Source organism: Lissotriton vulgaris, chromosome 7 (assembly GCF_964263255.1).
Source record: "Lissotriton vulgaris chromosome 7, aLisVul1.2, whole genome shotgun sequence".
NCBI lineage: Eukaryota > Metazoa > Chordata > Amphibia > Caudata > Salamandridae > Lissotriton > Lissotriton vulgaris.
The window spans coordinates 994,987,575-995,006,118 of record NC_141695.1 but is presented as its reverse complement, the minus strand read 5'-3'; the positions used below and the strand labels follow the sequence as shown (position 1 = coordinate 995,006,118).

Sequence of the window (18,544 nt, the reverse complement as noted above, 5' to 3'; positions counted from 1 at the left end):
CATTATAACAACCATTAGCAAAACATTAAATGTTTTTTTGGTCTAAAAAAATAAACATTATCACAATAGTCCCTGGCACTTAACAAAACAATTTTGTGTGCCGAGCTGTTGTGAAAGAGCAGATTGCTGTCACTCATAGTGAAGGCAGCGGACATACAGATTGAGATAGAATTTTAATTAAAAAAAGAAGGCGGCCTTGGTTAATGCCAGACCTAATTTGCATGCATGGTATATGTCCTTGCGTTTATGGTGTTCATAAATTGACACAAATGTATAGAAGTAGGCTATTATATGGTACTCCTAGAAATTATTTGTGGACTGCACTTTAGCACAAGCAAATATTCATGTGTAGATTTGCTCATGCGAAAATCTGCTAAGCGTTTACAAGTTCACCTTTCCTCCAACTCCATTTTTCCCAACCATGGACGAAGTTTTACTTCTGTCCTTGTCAGCTGTAAATTTTCAATCTTTCTCCGTATGGTAAAAGACTACAGAAGTGCTTGTTAAAACACTTAAAACATGCAAGTCAGTAGGTTTGCAAAGACCAAAAAGGGCATTCCGGCCCTGAAACAATTGCTTACGTCTACCTCCAGCCTCAGTATGTAGATCTGCGGAAAGAAGGCAAATAAGTGAGTTGCTAGTATTCGAACCCTACTATAGTATGAGCTCAGGCTTAATTGGAAAGGCTTTTAGCTGAGATCTTATATGACAAGATTGCTGCCATAATTTGTCGCTGCACTACATGGCACCAAAAGGGACAAATGGATTGCTTTAAGGCACAAGAAAATTTATGAACACCCAAAGAAGGGGTGTCTTCTTCGGCAAACGGAATTCGGATACTAACAAAGAGTCCGGTTTACAGTTTTAATGGCGGCTTTCCGCAAATGGGGTAAAGTCTGTAAAAGAATAGGTCTGGGTAGATTTAAATACTATACTTCAATACATGGCAACCCTCTTTTACCGGAAAGTTTTGGGATACATATGTTAGCAAATGGGCGACTCGGGCAAATTAGGCTGGGGGATTTTTTTTAATCACAAATTGGATAAAGGCATTTGATATTATTTGACAACATTTCAAGCTTGAGCATATGGATTATTTTTAAAATACCTACAGATCAGGGAATTTTTTAAAGGAAGAAATGAGATGGAGTGATGGAATTTGACAAGATAGAGGCTATAGAGTTGATTATTGCTGATAATACCCTGATTGGGGTCTTATACAGTTTTGAATAAAACAATGCAAGACGATCTGGTCAAACATTCAAAGGGTTGGGAAGATTAGACTAACGCTCAAACAAGCGACCTGGATAAGTCCCTAGAAGGTGCTCATATGTTTTTAATACCAGGCTAATTTACAGGATCAACATTTTCAAACTTATTTTAACCTGTATAAAACCCCAGGGAAAATTGCTAAATGGGGTGGGACTACAGGGACAAATTGTCCAAGATGTAAGGAATAAGGAGTGGATATAGTTCACATCTTGGCCTGCTGCCCAGCGCTAGACAGGCTTATTGCTGGGGTTATTGAGTTTTGGCAAATAAACTAGGGATATATACCATTCTGTCCCCTCAGTAAATGTTACTAGGGGTTCATGATGACGTAGTTCCAACTAATGCCCAACCCTTTATGTTTGTCGCTCTGGCCATTTTTAGGTTATGTTTGACAATAACCTGGCTTGATCCCTCCCCTCCGGTAGTCCATCAATGGTTTGCGCATCTATAATCAGTCTATTAATTGGAAAAGGCAATATATACTCGAAAAAGCAAGAAGGTTTGTATTTTATTTTTTTTAATCTGGTTCCCCCTTAGCGATTGGGAACTGATAAGTGCCACTGGGAGTAATAGGGGAATACAGACCAGACCACACTGAGGTGGGATTCAAGGTGCAGATGTGCATCTTGCGGATTTCTATATATTTATGTACTTGTCTAAGAGTTCTTATCCTTTCTTCCTTTTATATATCTGATGTCATTTATAGAAGAACTAGCAGCCCGTCCCCACGTTGTCCGGGTATGAATTGCTGCCGGCCAGTAGTATATGGTTTTGTAGGAATTTGTTTTATTAGCATTTCTTATCATTGACAGGCCTGTGAAACGCTCTGATTCACAGTGCACTGCTGATGCACTTAAGAGTGCGCGTTCAGTAGTGTGTGAACTCGAGTTTCCCTACTTTATTTTTCCTTGCAATATTATATATCGCGAACTCGACAACATGGCATGAGCACAATTTACATTACAGAAGAACACATTCATTTGTGGTAGGGACGGGGAGACAAAGCGATTTGCCTGGAATCACTGGATGTTGAGCTGATGCAGAGATTCGAATGTAGCTCCCCAGCTCTAAAGTTCGCAATTCTAGAACTTGTGGCGGGAGGTGTGTCTACAAGTGTATGTCGGTGCTGGCCATCAATGAGAGAGACCTGTGCATTTTTCAAATCGGTGGTGAAAAAATATGAGTATGTTGCTGGAGATGTGGGCCGCCGTGCCACCAATGTACTTACCGGGGGAGGGTAAACACCCATTATTCCGCAGCTTTCTTTCCACATACCATCACTCCGCATACTTTCATTACGAAAGTACCATAACTCCGCAATGCCATTATAACGCATGGCATTACATTTTATATGCTTTTACCACGCATACATTTACAACGAAATTCATAGTAAATGCATGAATGGTAAAAGCATGATTTTTTTTAATGTTTGGATAAGGTAAGTATGGGCATAGGGGTATATGTTTTGGGGTACTGAGGTATATGTTTTGGGGTGTTTGGGTATTTTAAGGGTTCAGATATAGTTTTGGGTTATGGGGTACAGGGATAGTTTTAGGGTTTAGGGATAGGTATGGGTTTTAGGGTACAGGGGTATTTTTAGGGTTCAGGGCTAGGTTTGGGTTTTGGGGTATAGGGGCATTTTTAGGGTTCAGGGCTAGGTTTGGGTTTTGGGGTACAGGGGTATTTTAAGGGTTCAGGGCTAGGTTTGGGTTTTGGGATACAGGAGTATTTTTAGGGTTCAGGGCTAGGTTTGGGTTGTGGGGTACAGGGGTATTTTAGGGTTCAGGGGTAGGTTTGGGTTTTGGGGTACAGGGTTACTTTTATGGTTCAGGGCTAGGTTTGGGTTTTGGGGTACAGGGGTATTTTTAGGGTTCAAGGGTAGGTTTGGGTTTTGGGGTACAGGGGTATTTTAAGGGTTCAGAGCTAGGTTTGGGTTTTGGGGTACAGGGATATTTTAGGGTTCAGGGTTAGGTTTGGGTTTTGGGGTACAGGGATATTTTAGGGTTCAGGTCTAGGTTTGGGTTTGAGGTACAGAGGTATTTATAGGGTTCATGGCTAGGTTTTGGGGTACAGGGGTATTTTTTGGGTTTAGGGATAGGTTTGGGTTTTGGGATACAGGGTATATTTATAGGGTTAAGATGGGTTAGTGTTTAAGGGTGTTGGGGTATTTTAAGGAGTAAGGGTGGGTTATGATTATGGGGTGCAGGGGTATTTAAAGGGAGCAGGGTGGACACCCGGAGCTGGAATGTACAGAACCTGGGAAGAAAAAACAATGAAATATTGGGCACAACGCTCGCTTTTTTTTCCCGTAATCCGGCGCCCGCACACGCCCACGCCCCCAGCACACGCCCCCAGCACATGCCCCCAGCACACGATATGAGACATGGCATGAAGGGCGGAACTTACCACACGCCCCCAGCGTTTCTCATGTCCCCAGCACACGCCCACAGCACAACGCAGACACGCCCACAAGGGACTACTTTGCTGGCACGGTTCTTTTACTTTTTAAATGTACATGGTGGGCGTCTGCATAGCCTATGTCCTTTTGCTGCAACTGCCCTTTCCAACGCTTATTGGGTGTTGTGATTGGTGCTGTGGTTCCTGAGATTACCCGCCTCAAAGGTTTGGGCTGTCTATTATATTAGTATAGATGTACTTGATGCACTTTATAGAATTATGTACTGTCAACTGCTTTATTGACAGGTTATATTTGTGGAATTTGTCTGCTTGGGGGTGGCGGGACAATTATTATTGTGCAGAAATCAAATAAATCAAATGAAAAAAAAGAAACAAGAACATTTATGAAGGAGCCTGTCCCATGGGCAAGTACATATTTAATTAAATTCCACATGCCTGCACATTGTATAGATATTTGGGACCAACAGTAAATGGACTATATTAAAGACTTCCAAAACTGTAAAGTAATGTGTATCATATCTCATCAGTTATTCCATGCCTGTTCTTTAGGTGGTGCGTGTTTTTTTGCCAGTACAGTGCTGGTGATGGACAACCTTCATAGCAGATATGTATTATGTGAATTTAGCAGGTATATGTTACGATTAGTTGCTGACCATTGCAGATCATGGTTTTAATATTTTTTGTGAGCCATAAGAGTTGTATTTGGAAGTACAAAACTATATAATGCCATGGCAAATCATAAGTCAGCCCATTTTGCTTATCTGCATGATGAAAGCAGTTTGCTGGTTGATTTGTTTGCAGTTCTTGGGTTGTAAGCTGTGGATTGCACGCTCAAAATCTTACCTCCACACCTCCAGACACAGCACGGAGCCGTGAGGGAGAAGGCTGGGGGTTCTTACAGCTTTCATCGCGCCATGAGGGAAACCGCCAGCGAGACCCGGGCTGCTATATTACAACTCCCAGCAGCCCCGGGACACCAGGCGCACCCGTGACACCGCAGCCTGTGCCCGGAGGCGCTTGAAATTCGGCAAGCGTGCCCCGCAGCGCGGGACGCTTAAAACCTTACCTCCAGACACAGCACGGAGCCGCGAGGGAGACGGCTGGGGGTTTTTACAGCTTTGATCGTGCCATGAGGGAAACAGCCAGCGAGACCCGGCTGCTATACTACAACTACCAGCAGCCCCGAGACACCAAGCGCATCTGTGACACCGCAGCCTGCGCCCGGAGGCGCTTGAAATTCGGCGAGTGCGCCAAGGGTGGGCCCGTCTGTGCCCGTCCGGGACCGCCTGAGGCCGGGCTGGGCTACCCCCTTCTGATTTTGCCACTCCATAAACAGCTGAACCCTGTAGCGGTGAGTGGGGCATTCTTTAAACATCTATTGAATGTCAGGGGCAAACAACATTATGGCCAAACAGAATATAAGCATTGTAACACGTAATACTACGTCCATAGACACTATGCTGGAGAGGGTGATGGACCTAGTCAGCAGCGAAATCGAGCTGACTGAAAGACGTTTGTCACTGCGCCCCATAAAACTCCACCCCTCAGTACAAACTGAGATTTGTGATGCTCAAACAATGGCACTTGGTGAGGATGACCCTCGCACACACCCATTAACTGGAGAGAGTATATTGAGCGTGGAAGGGCCTGGTCATACAGGAGCAATAGTAGACTCAGACCTTGTACTTGTGAGTGTCCCGAATGATGCACTAGCTCTGGCTACTCCAGCCATATCCCCTAACCCAGAAGTAGGTGGGGCGAAAAGGAAAAGGAAGGCAGTGAAACCAGTCTATTCCAAACGGAAACAACCATCACGCCAGAACTCACAATATGCAACACTAAACACCTGGGTTAAGGGTTTGAAGGCCGCAGCAGATTTACCCCCAGCAGTGATAGAACCAATTTAGTCTCATTGGACATTTTAAGTAATTCTGCACATACCCAGACAGAATCCATACAGACTGTCTTCTCTAATTTGACACTCGGGGACACTGCTATGGATTTTATCATTGACACACTGTATGAACTTGTTAAGGGGCTTGTAGATGAAAGTTTTGTAAAGTTATGGAAGCATTTAGACCATATGGAATCCTTAATCACGAAGGTAAAACCACCCTGTATGGAATCCAAACAACCATCCCAAGAGGCCAGTCCTCAGGAAAACGTAGCCCTGAGTGAGCATCTAGCACCCCAAACTGCAAAACCAACGTCTGTTCCCCGTGAAACTAATAGTAAAACTAAAATGTCTACAGTCCCTAAAAACTGTGGCGGATCTGTAAATACTCAAAATATAACCCTTAGTGACACCCAGGCTGGTTCAACAGTCTGTACGAGTACAGCTGACATTCGTACCAGCAGGGACGTGGAGCCCAATAAGGTTTTAAATTTACCCCCTGCTTCTTGCCCGTATGTTTTGATTCTCGCAGGGGAACCCCCATTGAAGAAAAATAAACCAGAATCTTGGGACCAATTACAGAACAAATGTATGGATTGGTTGGCTAAATATAAAGGGTATAGGAGGCCTGATATAGAGAATATCATAATGGCACGAAGGGTAGGATCAGCAGAAAAAACCTGCTATATGCTCACTGCACCATCAGGATTCAAGCAAGCCGGGCCGACGACGGCTGAAATGCCAGAAACCGGTCCCCGGAAGCTAGTCTCCTTTCTGGTGAAGAATTGGCTTGGTAGTTTGGTCTGCCCTGTTCCCATGATGCACTGGGCCAGGGACAGACTAATTTGCATATAGCCAGGTTCTGAGCTGGGATGGTGCAGTGAGCTAAATAACGGTGATGGATCAAGCCCTGATCTTTGGACTGGGTAAGAGTGGTCTGCTTAATTCAGACACTCTGTTCATCACCACCCCCTTTTCTGAATCGTTTTTGGCCACTATAGGTGTGGCAGGGTATACTCAGACATGAGTCCCTTGCTCACTGCACCATCAGGATTCAAGCAAGCCGGGCCGACGACGGCTGAAATGCCAGAAACCGGTCCCCGGAAGCTTGTCTCCTTTCTGGTGAAGAATTGGCTTGGTAGTTTGGTCTGCCCTGTTCCCATGATGCACTGGGCCAGGGACAGACTAATTTGCATATAGCCAGGTTCTGAGCTGGGATGGTGCAGTGAGCTAAATAACGGTGATGGATCAAGCCCTGATCTTTGGACTGGGTAAGAGTGGTCTGCTTAATTCAGACACTCTGTTCATCACCACCCCCTTTTCTGAATCGTTTTTGGCCACTATAGGTGTGGCAGGGTATACACAGACATGAGTCCCTTGCTCACTGCACCATCAGGATTCAAGCAAGCCGGGCCGACGACGGGTGAAATGCCAGAAACCGGTCCCCGGAAGCTTGTCTCCTTTCTGGTGAAGAATTGGCTTGGTAGTTTGGTCTGCCCTGTTCCCATGATGCACTGGGCCAGGGACAGACTAATTTGCATATAGCCAGGTTCTGAGCTGGGATGGTGCAGTGAGCTAAATAACGGTGATGGATCAAGCCCTGATCTTTGGACTGGGTAAGAGTGGTCTGCTTAATTCAGACACTCTGTTCATCACCACCCCCTTTTCTGAATCGTTTAACGCAAACATAGCAGGGGGAAATATTGCGAGCACCACTGAACATACCTCAGTCAATCCATATAAGCGAGGACATGAACTAATATCCCACTTATGTAACAGTAGTCTTTTAAATGTCATGGACATTCCAGCTGTAAATAATGATGATAACTTGATACCTACTTATAGAGGTCCTGGACGAGCGTCAACTATAGATTATGTTTTTATATCTGCTCAGTTGGAAAATCATTTAGTTTTGACAGAGGTCAGGGCAACCACATTTGGGGATCACAATCCTATCTTTGTTTCTTTTAGGGCAGCCCCCCAGACCCAAAATCAGAAAGGAGCCAGGGTCTGGTAATTTAGTTATCTCCACTGATAAACTAAGAGTTAAATGGAAGGGTATGGACTGCACGAAGGTTTTCCAACAGATGGTAAAAACCTATCCATCACTTTGTGAGACCTGTCTCACATTTGCTGATCCTAACCCAGAGGCAGTCTCTGCTTTTATTTCATTATGTGTAGGTATCAAAGAACATATTTCTAGACCCATAGCCATACCAAAATCGGACCCTAGATGGTTTGATAGAACTTGCTCCAGGGCTAACAGGGAACTTAGAGCTGCCCTGTCAGTTTCCCCCAGAGACCCTGACCTTATTAAAGTACTAAGGCATACTTATAAAAGTGCAGTAAGGGACAGGCGAGATGTGGTTTTAAAAGAGCATTGGAGTAACCTGGTGTGTGCTGCCAAACTTAACTATACAAACGGCTTTTGGTCAGCCACTAAATCATTAAGAGCGTTTGGCACTGTATCTACCCCGGTAAGTTGCAATATAACAAGAGAAGCGTGGTTAGTTCACTTCTCAAAAATATATGCCTCCTCATCTCAATATGAAGACTGTCCAAATTCAAATATCTCTGACAGAAGTTGAGGATGCAATAGACCAGAGCTTGGGAAATAAAGCCCCGGGCCTGGATGGGCTTCCAATTGACCTTATAAAATATAGGCCAGAGTTTTGGGCTCCATTGCTACTAAATGTTTTTAATATTCTAACAACAACAAAGATCCCACACACCTGGTTCACATCCGTAATCGTCCCCATCTTCAAAAAGGGAGATAGATCTAAACCAAGTTGTTATAGACCAATCTCCCTAATCGATAATACTCGATATTGGTTGAGTTTTATTTAATAAGATCAGAACCTGGGCAGAGGATGCAATTATATTAAATAAATGCCAGTTGGGTTTCCGAAGTCATCTTGGAACGGTGGAACAGTGTCTGAATCTAAATTTAATCATAGGGAAACATACTATTGTCCGACACAGTCCCCTTTATCTGGCATTTATGGACCTCACATCCGCTTTCGATTTTGTTAATCGATCCAGGCTCTGGCAATGCCTTTTAGATTAGGGGTTGGACAAAGATATGGTGTATTTTTTCGCATATTTGCATAGGGACCTCAGGGCTCGGTGAGAATAAGCAAGGACAGGGCAGTTTCAGGGGACATAGTAGCAGGCAGAGGCATTAGACAAGGGTGCGTCCTTGCCCCACTTTTATTTATTTTATACATTAATGAGCTACATAACGTACTGTCCAATCAAACTATAGATGTCCCAATAATCAATGGTAATAAACTGCCCTCCCTACTATATGCGGACAATGCTGTTTTAATGGGGCGCACACCCAATGCCCTACAAATTTTAGTCAGGGGTTTTGTAGCTTTTATGAATAGTCTGAACCTTTGTACAAATTTTAAGAAACCTTTGCGGCCCCAAAAATGTTCTGTTAATACTATTATTCTGGGCACAGATTCTTTGCTATGAACTCGCACTTTTCCATATCTAGGCTTACAATTTTCAGATAACAGGTCCTGGACACCGCACCTGGCATATGGACGAACCACATTTTTAAAAGCAATACATTCAGTTACAAGCCTCCCCCAACCAAAAAGAATTGAGGTGGTACTGTCCCTACTTAAAATCTATAGGACACAATGTGTACCAGTTATGACTTATGGGGCTGAGATCTGGGGTTATATAAACCTGAAAAGTGTCCAGGCTGAAGAAAATAGATTTTGTAGGAGAATTTTAGGTTTACCGATTTCATCATCCATTTTTATTTGTCGAGCTAAGATTACCTTACTTGGGAGGACTATATCAGGTCCCGCCCTGTCATATTTTGGCTAAAAGTCTGGCAAAACCCAGCAGCCATGCTAACAAGGGAAATATTGGCTGATTGACTAAGATGTGACAGGGGTGGTGACATACCGTGGATTGAGGAAGTACGGGCAAATTTGACAGCTGTCAATCTTAGCCATATTTTTCACAACCCCGACTAATTAGATAGAATTGATGGAAAGAATATTCATTAAGTATTATGCAAACACTATGGGGACACAAGATATTCCCAGGAGTCTACCAAAGTATCCGTGGCTATAAAAAGGAAAACGAACCTTGCAAACAGCACTTATGATTGTGTACATTTACATTTACAGTAAAGTGTCTGTGTATCTGTCTTGTATATATTCAGAATGGTCGCTTTCCTTGTAATAATATTTTCACAGAAACTTAGTAAATACTGTCACCAGTAATCATTCAATTGTTCTTTTGGTTCTTCATATATACACTGGGGACACTTGATGCACTGTAATATTCCTGTAAATGTTTATATCTTGATTTATGTATATAAATATATTTGCATTATCCAAAATTCCTCGCTGTGAGCGTCCTTGTCTCTTTGACATCCCACATAATCCTGGTTTACTATTGCTATTATGCTCTATGGTACCTATACAAAGTAATTATATCACTCCACTGGAACCACTGTTTCCTATATTAAATATATATCAATGGCAGAAGAAGGCGGACCTCCATCTTGCTTACCTGCTAGTTATCTACTAGGAGATATTACTCGCTGGGAGCGAAGCCTTCTTTTTCGCCTTCGATCGGGTACAATAAAATATCTGCTGTGTTTCCCCATAGGATATCAACCCAATGTTGACGATCTGGCTTGCCCATGTGGCAATTTAGAAAAACAGTCCATGCTGCATTTTTTGTTTTTCTGTACCTTTTATCAAAAATACAGTATGCAGTTATTGATACCGTTTTTTAGGTCAAAGGGGATAAGGGATTTTAAGGTTGCTTATAAAACTATTCTGCAGGTTAATAATGATGATTTAATATACCGAGTATGCACCTTTTTGAAAATGGCTATCCGTTCACGTTCCTCTATGAATTCTTGAATGTTGGGCCAGGTTCCACTTTATATATACTGCTGGGCTGTATATTCAAATAGGGGAATAGGTATACAGTGAATATGTGGGGGCATAGAGCACTTTGTTTGGATTTTAATTGCACACTGGCACTTTCATACAATGCTGCTATTTGTAATTTTAATGTGATTCATTAATCTGCCTGTTCCCTGCATATTTGCACATCGCACTTTGGCACTTTATTATTGAAGCTGCAATTGACTATGTGTGATATCCTTGTAATATTTTATTGATTAGTTGTAGAATTGAACACGGTTTTAAAATTTTACTGATGTGGGATTATGTAATTGCCTATGAGAAATGTTTAAACAATGAGCTTGCAATATAACCAATGTTTAGTTATAATTTTTTATTGACGATGGACTATGTGCAATATGTGTACTTTTATGGATAACACATATCCGAATAAAGATCAATTATTGATTGATTGAACTTCAGAGTGTAGCTGTTTTCTGGGTTCTATTGCTTGGATACAGGTGGTACAGTTATCTAGGAAAGAAACAAGGTTCAACTGTCTTCGGAAGAATATATGCTCCTGGGTGCTTCTTGAACGCTTGGAGCCTTTTGTTCTGTATTTTAACTTGTAGGAATAGCGGTCCATTTCAGTGGGAGGCACAGTGGGCAATTCAAAGTGCCTAGAACACTGCATTTCTAGATATAGGTAGCCAGTGGAGCTATTGCAGGACTTGGGCAATGCACCCTTGGAGCTATTGCAGGACTGGGGTCACTCTCTTTGGGTGAAGGTAGATAAGAAGTCTTGCAGCAGAATTTTGGATGATTCGTATTTTGCGTATAATGTGGGTGCCCCAAAGTACAGACAGTTGGAATAGTCAAGCTTGGAGATTACGAGCGTGAGGATGGCTTGCAGTTTATGTTGGCATGCAAGGTATGGGAGAATGCGAAGTAGTGCTTTCATTGTGCAGAAGGTACTCTTTGTGAAGTTGTTAGCATGAGGTATCAAGGATAAGACTGAAACCATGGTTACTCCTAGGTTTCTAACTAGCAATTCACTAACTACGAGCAGAGTTTTATGACTCTGTACTGGGTATAGTTATATGTGTGGAGTTTTCTGCCTACACTGCAGAACCTCTGCATATTTAAGTATGTGTTGTAGTAGTAAAAAAGGGAGGGGCTGGAGGGTGGGAGTAAGAAAATGGGCAGACGTACTACTAAAGGGAAAAGGGATCAGTGATGGGTAAAAGGATATGGCAAGGCAGGATTCTAGTGAGGGGTGTCACCCACACACATAGCTGCATTACTATGAGGGTGGACACATTTTGCAGTAAGTCTACACTTAAAGTTAGTAAATAGTGAAAGTAGTAGAGTAAGTACAAAGTGTAAACCTATCTAACAGTGTCACTTACCTTTGAGAATCAGGTCTGCTGTACATAACAACAGATTAGGTAGGAACATGTAATTAATACTTTGAGAAATCCTTCTTTTTTATGGTAACCCTAAGTGCACTGACCTTTGCATATAATTCCCAGACATTTGTTGTGTTCATTAGTTTTTATTATTTACTGATGCATCACTAGGGTAACTGTATGCTTTATTTCATAACACAAAACAGAGTTTCCACCCATCTAAATAGACAAACCCAAAACAATCATTAGTAGCACAAGACAAGGTAATTAAATAAAAATTCAAAGAGGATTAACTGGTTCAAGGGATGTTTTTTACAGAAAAGAAATGAGTGAGTAAAGAAAGGAGCCCTTGAAATTTCCTAGATTAGATACTGTTTAGTAAGCTAAATAGCAGAGAAATATTTCCAGATTTGTAATTTAGATTAGATTTAAATCCATTATAAGCTTATGCACTATATCCATGTGCAAATGGATGGAGAGAACACATCTGCTGCTGAGGGATGGATCCTCCTCCTTCAAGAAGCTGTTGGAATTTGATCAAGAGGAATACTCTGTTACACATTAAATACTGGAACCCCCATTTATCTGATAAGAATAAAAAGGTTCATGCTCACATAAGCCACTGACATGACAATTATGGTTGTGGATTTTGAACATATGAATAACATAAAAGATCTGGTCCCCGGTGATCTTTCTCAAAAGTAAGACACTGCAGGGATTTTTAAGCTCATGGATCACATATTAGCACACATTCAGGAATGGATTCTCTACCAAGATAAATGCAACTAGACACAATGTTTCCCATAAGAGTGCAGTGCATTCCATCTCTACCAGATTGAATGTTTGTGAATGGCATGAATCAATGGCACAGTAGTCTACATTCATTGCTGAACTATAGAAAAAGGTTATATGACAAAAGATAACATGAATACAAAGGTGTACCAAAACTGAAGACAATAGAATGTGCCTGATCAGGCCAACTGTGCTGAAAAGCCAAAAAAAGAAGAAATGTCAGTGACAACTGATTTTGCCCCTGCTCTACAGTGTTTTGGAGACCGTATGTTCAAACACAAATTTGAAAAGAATTTGGTTAAACAAACCAAAAAGCACTAGAAACGCACACACACCATAGACACACATTCATGTCAAATTTGTAGTGTAACCTGACAGACAACATGTAATTTTGACAATGGTCAATAGAAAAGTAAGTTAACAGACATTTTTGCGTTGTCTTGGATCTAATGACAAAAGCTAAGCTTTCTTTCCTACCTACATGATTTTGCTTTACATTTACCACTTTTATTGAAGACCATTTGTTTCAAGTACTGGAGCATGAAAAGCCAAAATGTTTTCTCAGCTCACAAAATAGTGCATCCCTTTCCCTTTGTATACTTTTTAGTAGTATGCTTTATAAGGCCACCACTTTACATTTGAGTCCACGAGATAGAGTGTTTGAAAAAGTCTGAAAGGTTGCTACCGGACCAGGGTCACCACAAAACAATTTGTCAGCTAGGCCGTCATTGGTTTCTTTACTAGCCCCATCTTTCAGGCCACTGCATTGTATTTTCTCAAGTGCCCACTTTATTCCCACACGGCGTGCTTCCAACCCCTCGGTGATGGTCTCATTCTACATTAACTGCTCAAAGGTATGTGGAAGCACCAACCAACTTACAGGCGCCTGAATTCAGTTTTATAAGTCTGACAGTTAAAGAGCTTTAGCCAGTCTCTTGTTTTTTATTTTAAATACATAGTGTAAATGCATAGAGGGGGTTCTTGGAAGAGGGCTTCTTCTATTGCTCTGTTATATCATTCACATTTTTCTTCCACACACTACAGATACAGCGTAGGTCAATGGATCCCACTTCACCCATTGGCTCCTGTCACTGTGAGTGACACCTCGAAGCTGGTGCACGTTGTTCACAGCAGCCTGAAAAAAATTCCTTTTGCTAAGGTGACGAAACTATCACAAAGAGTGTTTCATTGACTTCATTTTAAATTATTTAAATAGAAGCTATATTTTTTTCTTGCACTTCAGGTGTCAAGTATAAAAGTGATTTCTTTTTGGTCTCCTTTTGTAAGTTAATGTCCCAAATAGTTTAAGTGACATTGTAAAATTATAGATGGCTGCAATTTCAGTGGTTGGTTAGGCAGTGTTTTATTCTGGTCTCCATCACAAATAATAATAACCATATTTATGGCACAGCTGAAAGGTATGTTACTTAAAAACCATCAGCAGTAAAACGGTCAAATCAGGTAATTTTTTTCATTTTTATTGTAAGTATATGGCATCTACGCTTCGGTGGCTGCAAATGTTCTGTTTTCTCTTGGAATAATGGAAAGACATTGGCCAACTTACCAATGTTTCCCATTACAGTACATGCCATTCAGTATCCCTAGATTTTTTTAAAACTAAGTTTAATGTACCTAGAGTCAAAGTGGGCAGCAGTTTCCGCTGTGTAGATTCGTTCATTCAAAGTCTCAATGAAGAATTGCATTTAAGGTTTGCTACTGCATTGCATGCTAAATTTAATAAAAATATATTAGAACATAAGGCACTGTAGCTCTTGAATACTTACTCCTTCAGTGTTTGATAGCCGTTCTCTTTGTACAACAGATCCTGCCGCATGTAAACAACTTCTCTCTTGAGTTTATTAACCTGAAAAATGGGAATGGTGGAACAAAGGTTCTAAATACACCTCCAGTAACAATTTAAAATGCAGTTTAAAAAAAAAGACAGAGCAATCCTTGGGATGAATGTATCAAATAAACATAGAATCTGCAGGTCCCTAAGGCAAAAATAGAGACTAGTAACCTGAGCAAACCAACAGGAAATAATAAATCAAGGAAGTCCTATCTAAGACGTGACAACCAGGATCGGGTCCAAGGAAGCGACGGACAGAGCATTGCCTCACGCCCTGAGTTGTTAGCACGAGCGGTGGGTAGTCCTCCTGATTCAACACAGGTGTTCACCATATATCCCTGTAGTTCCTACCAAAAGTACTACGCAGGTATATTGTTGGTTGTATTGTTTCAATTCCTTTTTGTGCTATTTCTCACTCACTTTTTTTGTGCAGTAGTAATAATAACTAGGTCCTGAAGAAAGCCATGATCAATTTGTGATCAAGATTGGTTGAAACATGTAGACCTTCCTAGCAATTTCACCAGCGCGTTTGCGCATTTATTCAGAGCGTGCTCTTACTGCGTTTAACCCTTGACACCACGGGATACCTAATAAACTCGTTTTTCTCCTGGTAGTCAATTTTAAATCACTCACTTCATACACTGCATTACGCATTCTCACCACACTGTTTCATGCTCCATTGATCTTAGGAGATCTAGTCCCCGGATAACATTAAAACATCCGCGAGCTCCTCCTATACACTAGGTAGGAGTTGTAGTTCCTTAGCTGCACTAGGTTGCAGTTGAGAGAAGATCCCAAATGATGGAGCATACCACCTTGGTGGGTGATGGGATTCCGTCCTCTTAAATAGGACTTCCTTGATTCATTATTTCCTGTTGGTTTGCTCAGGTTACAAGTCGGTATTTTTGCTTTAGGGACCCGAAGATTCTATGTTGTTTATGTATATGGAATGGGGATGTATCCGTGCAGGTCTGGAAATTTCTCTTAGATCCTTGTTCTTACCAGGTAGTATTTTGAATGTACCACAGACAAATTCCATCTTTATAATGATAAATAGTGCATTAAAAATGTTTTCTTCTTTCAAAAAAAGTACTTTTTGGAACACGGTTTCAATCTTGATATATCAGAGGTGCATATTTCTATCTTCATGCTTATTCACTTTACACTTAAGGAAACAATTTCCATGTATCACTGGTAACTACTTCAAAACAACCATAAGGTATGTGATTCCATTACCATCTCCAAGTTCTTGTTAAAATTTCAAAGGGATACTTAGGGGGGAAGAAAAAAATGGAAACACACCAACAGCATGTACTACAATTTGTGCCTATTAAAGAACATACTTCTTGATGGTCAAATTATTTCTCTCCAGCAACTGTTAACAGATCCTCTCACATCATTCTTCCCAACTTCGTGATCATTTTAATCTAATCTGAATCAGTGTTCTCTACCCCAGACTGTGCCATCATATTGACCAATAGACCACTGCATGTGTCTTATAGCGAACTACAAACTCATCAATATTTACCATCGGATTCTCTTCCCATTAAGGAGCGAGATAAGTGGCGGTAAAATCATACAGCATTAGAGCTTGCCTACGGGACAAGCACCAATAAAGGTGGGGAGAGTATGTGGGCTAAAAGCTAGGACGGTCGACCTCAAATCTGGGGAACAAAAAAGAAAGTGTCTTTGTGTAACTCAACTGGTTCTCATGTAAAGCGCTTGGATAACCTGATACTTTTGGGTCAAGCTTGCGCTATATAAAACTCAGGAGAAAAAAGTATCCACCCTCTTGTTTTAGCATTTCTCATCTCAAACTTCCTAAATCACTTATTTGATTTCTTCACATCACTAAAATAATCCCACCTCAACTTCACGGAATGAGTCGACCTTCCCACTTAACCTCACTGCATGCTTTTTTAGGCTGCTGCGGGGCAACATAACATACCTAACATAACATAACCCATATAAAAAGCACATTCACCAACTTTTTGGATCTCTTGGTGCTGAAATAACAGATACCTATTTTTACCCAGCTCAATGGTATTCAGTTGAAGTATTTCTGCAGCTATATTTCTGATGGAACCTATTGCAAAGTGCTTTTAATAGAGGATACAAACCAAGCAAGTGCTTCTAAAGAATTCTTCTACAGTTAGGCTAAGTGTTGTAGGCATAGCATCTGCTTGAATAGTGTACTAATTATGACACTTTCCAACCTTTGATATCAATTAATGTTGGCTGTAATGTTCTGATTTCCTTAAGGAATACATACAACACAAATACACAACTGTGCAACGTGGAGAATATAAGACTCCATAGACAAACAAAATATCTGGCTTCAACATAGGCAGGGTAATGGTCAATTTAACCACTGAGGGCTCGGTCTATAATGCTGGATGAAATGGTGTCCAAAAGAGAGACATCAAAACCATGTACTGTATCTCTGTGTTTTGCACGGCCTATCCCAGCGAAAGAAGCTCTTTCGCTAGTTTAGCTTTTCAGAATGAGGATGTCATTAAACATTCATAATCAGAAAATACAAAAAGATAGAATAATACTTCTGTTAATTGACCACGAAAACCTCCTTCGATACGGAGTGACCCAACTCTTTTACAAGAAACAGTCGGGCTCTAACTCTCAAATTCATATTTTTCAGAAATTATCTATGGACATACCAAGATTTTCTCAACATATCGCTGGCATACTTACCAATGTTACAAAATAACATAGACTGTCTCATCCATACAAGTGCAGGTTGATCACTTACCCTGGATTTGGTTGTAGCAATTTCTGCCTTAAGAATTTCAGGATCATATTTAGAGCTAGAGGAAGATCCAGATGCCACTAGAATAAAATGTGAAGACAGAGTAAAACATATTTAATGCCATACAATAAGAATGTCTAAGGCAAATTTAGTCAATTCATTTGATTGTACTTTCAAAATGCCAAATGATAAAACATTCTTGAAGTTACTCTACGTCTATGGGGGAGATTTCATTAGATTGTTGTTTTATGGTAGAACACCAATTTAGCATAGCAGTAGCTAACAAAAACACATTATATTTACATGCTTAAATTAGATGCTTACCTCCGATTCTAAATGCATTGACTCCTTCACAAATATTCAGTTACATACATTCAAACAATGCCCTGTCATTCCGCAATTTCACAGGCAATAAGCATTGTTTAAACAAGCATATGTTCAGTGTACACTAAGGAAGGATTTGGCACTATACATTCTGCCAAAGAGCAAATAATAGCACGTTTGGTGTGTAGCGATCGAAGAGCACTTGAATGTATGCCTACACAAAACCTAAATGTAGTGAAGATAGAAATTAATATTTTTGGCCCTTCAGAAATACAAACAAAAAAATCTTCCAAATGTTGAGGTGGGAAAATATTTCATTGAAGGGTTTGGATTCTAGTAGGCCAGCTGCTGGCACCTAAAATAAAGCTTTGTAATATTTTTGTTAAAAACACTGGTATTTACTATGATATCATTATTATTTGCAGCTCTACTGATGCACAACTCAATGGCACCAATATTTTTTAGATTCCAATCCTAGGTGTCTGGCTTCAGGGAGAGACAACAGCTTATGCTGTATGTCGGGAAAACCAAAGCTCTTAATGGAGTCTGAAAGTTGAAAAGGCTCAAATTGTAAAGACCAATGGTTGGTTTCATGTGGATTCATACTTTCCCTTGGTATACTGCAGATCACTTAAGTTTTTGATGGGTGACGTTCTCTTTAACAGAACAAATAAAAGTAACAATGACGATAAATGTGTTGAGCACAATTGACTGACAACCTGCCTAAAGAGTGCTGTTTGCGGAGACAGGACCATAGCACAACTTTAGTCCAGTGTACAATAAAATATTGGTTTCAAAATAACAGGGCATCCTATTTCATTCATTACGTAGAAAATTGGAAAATGACAAGCTGTAAAGAACAATGTCATTAAAAATGTCATATATATATATATATATATATATATATATATATATATATATATATATATATATATATAT

At 40.6% G+C, this 18,544-nt stretch overlaps 1 protein-coding gene across 1 annotated transcript in view; it reads right to left on the bottom strand.

Annotated features, from left to right (window-relative positions):
- The window catches only part of WWC1 (WW and C2 domain containing 1), a 370,240-nt gene that overhangs the window by 171,870 nt on the left and 179,826 nt on the right, over window positions 1-18,544 (bottom strand). The window contains exons 4-5 of the mRNA XM_086931411.1: window positions 17,285-17,361; window positions 14,453-14,532 (exon numbers count right to left, since the gene is read on the bottom strand). Of these exons, the coding sequence (XP_086787537.1) occupies window positions 14,453-14,532; window positions 17,285-17,361 (157 nt within the window). The remainder of the gene's footprint in view (window positions 1-14,452; window positions 14,533-17,284; window positions 17,362-18,544) is intronic.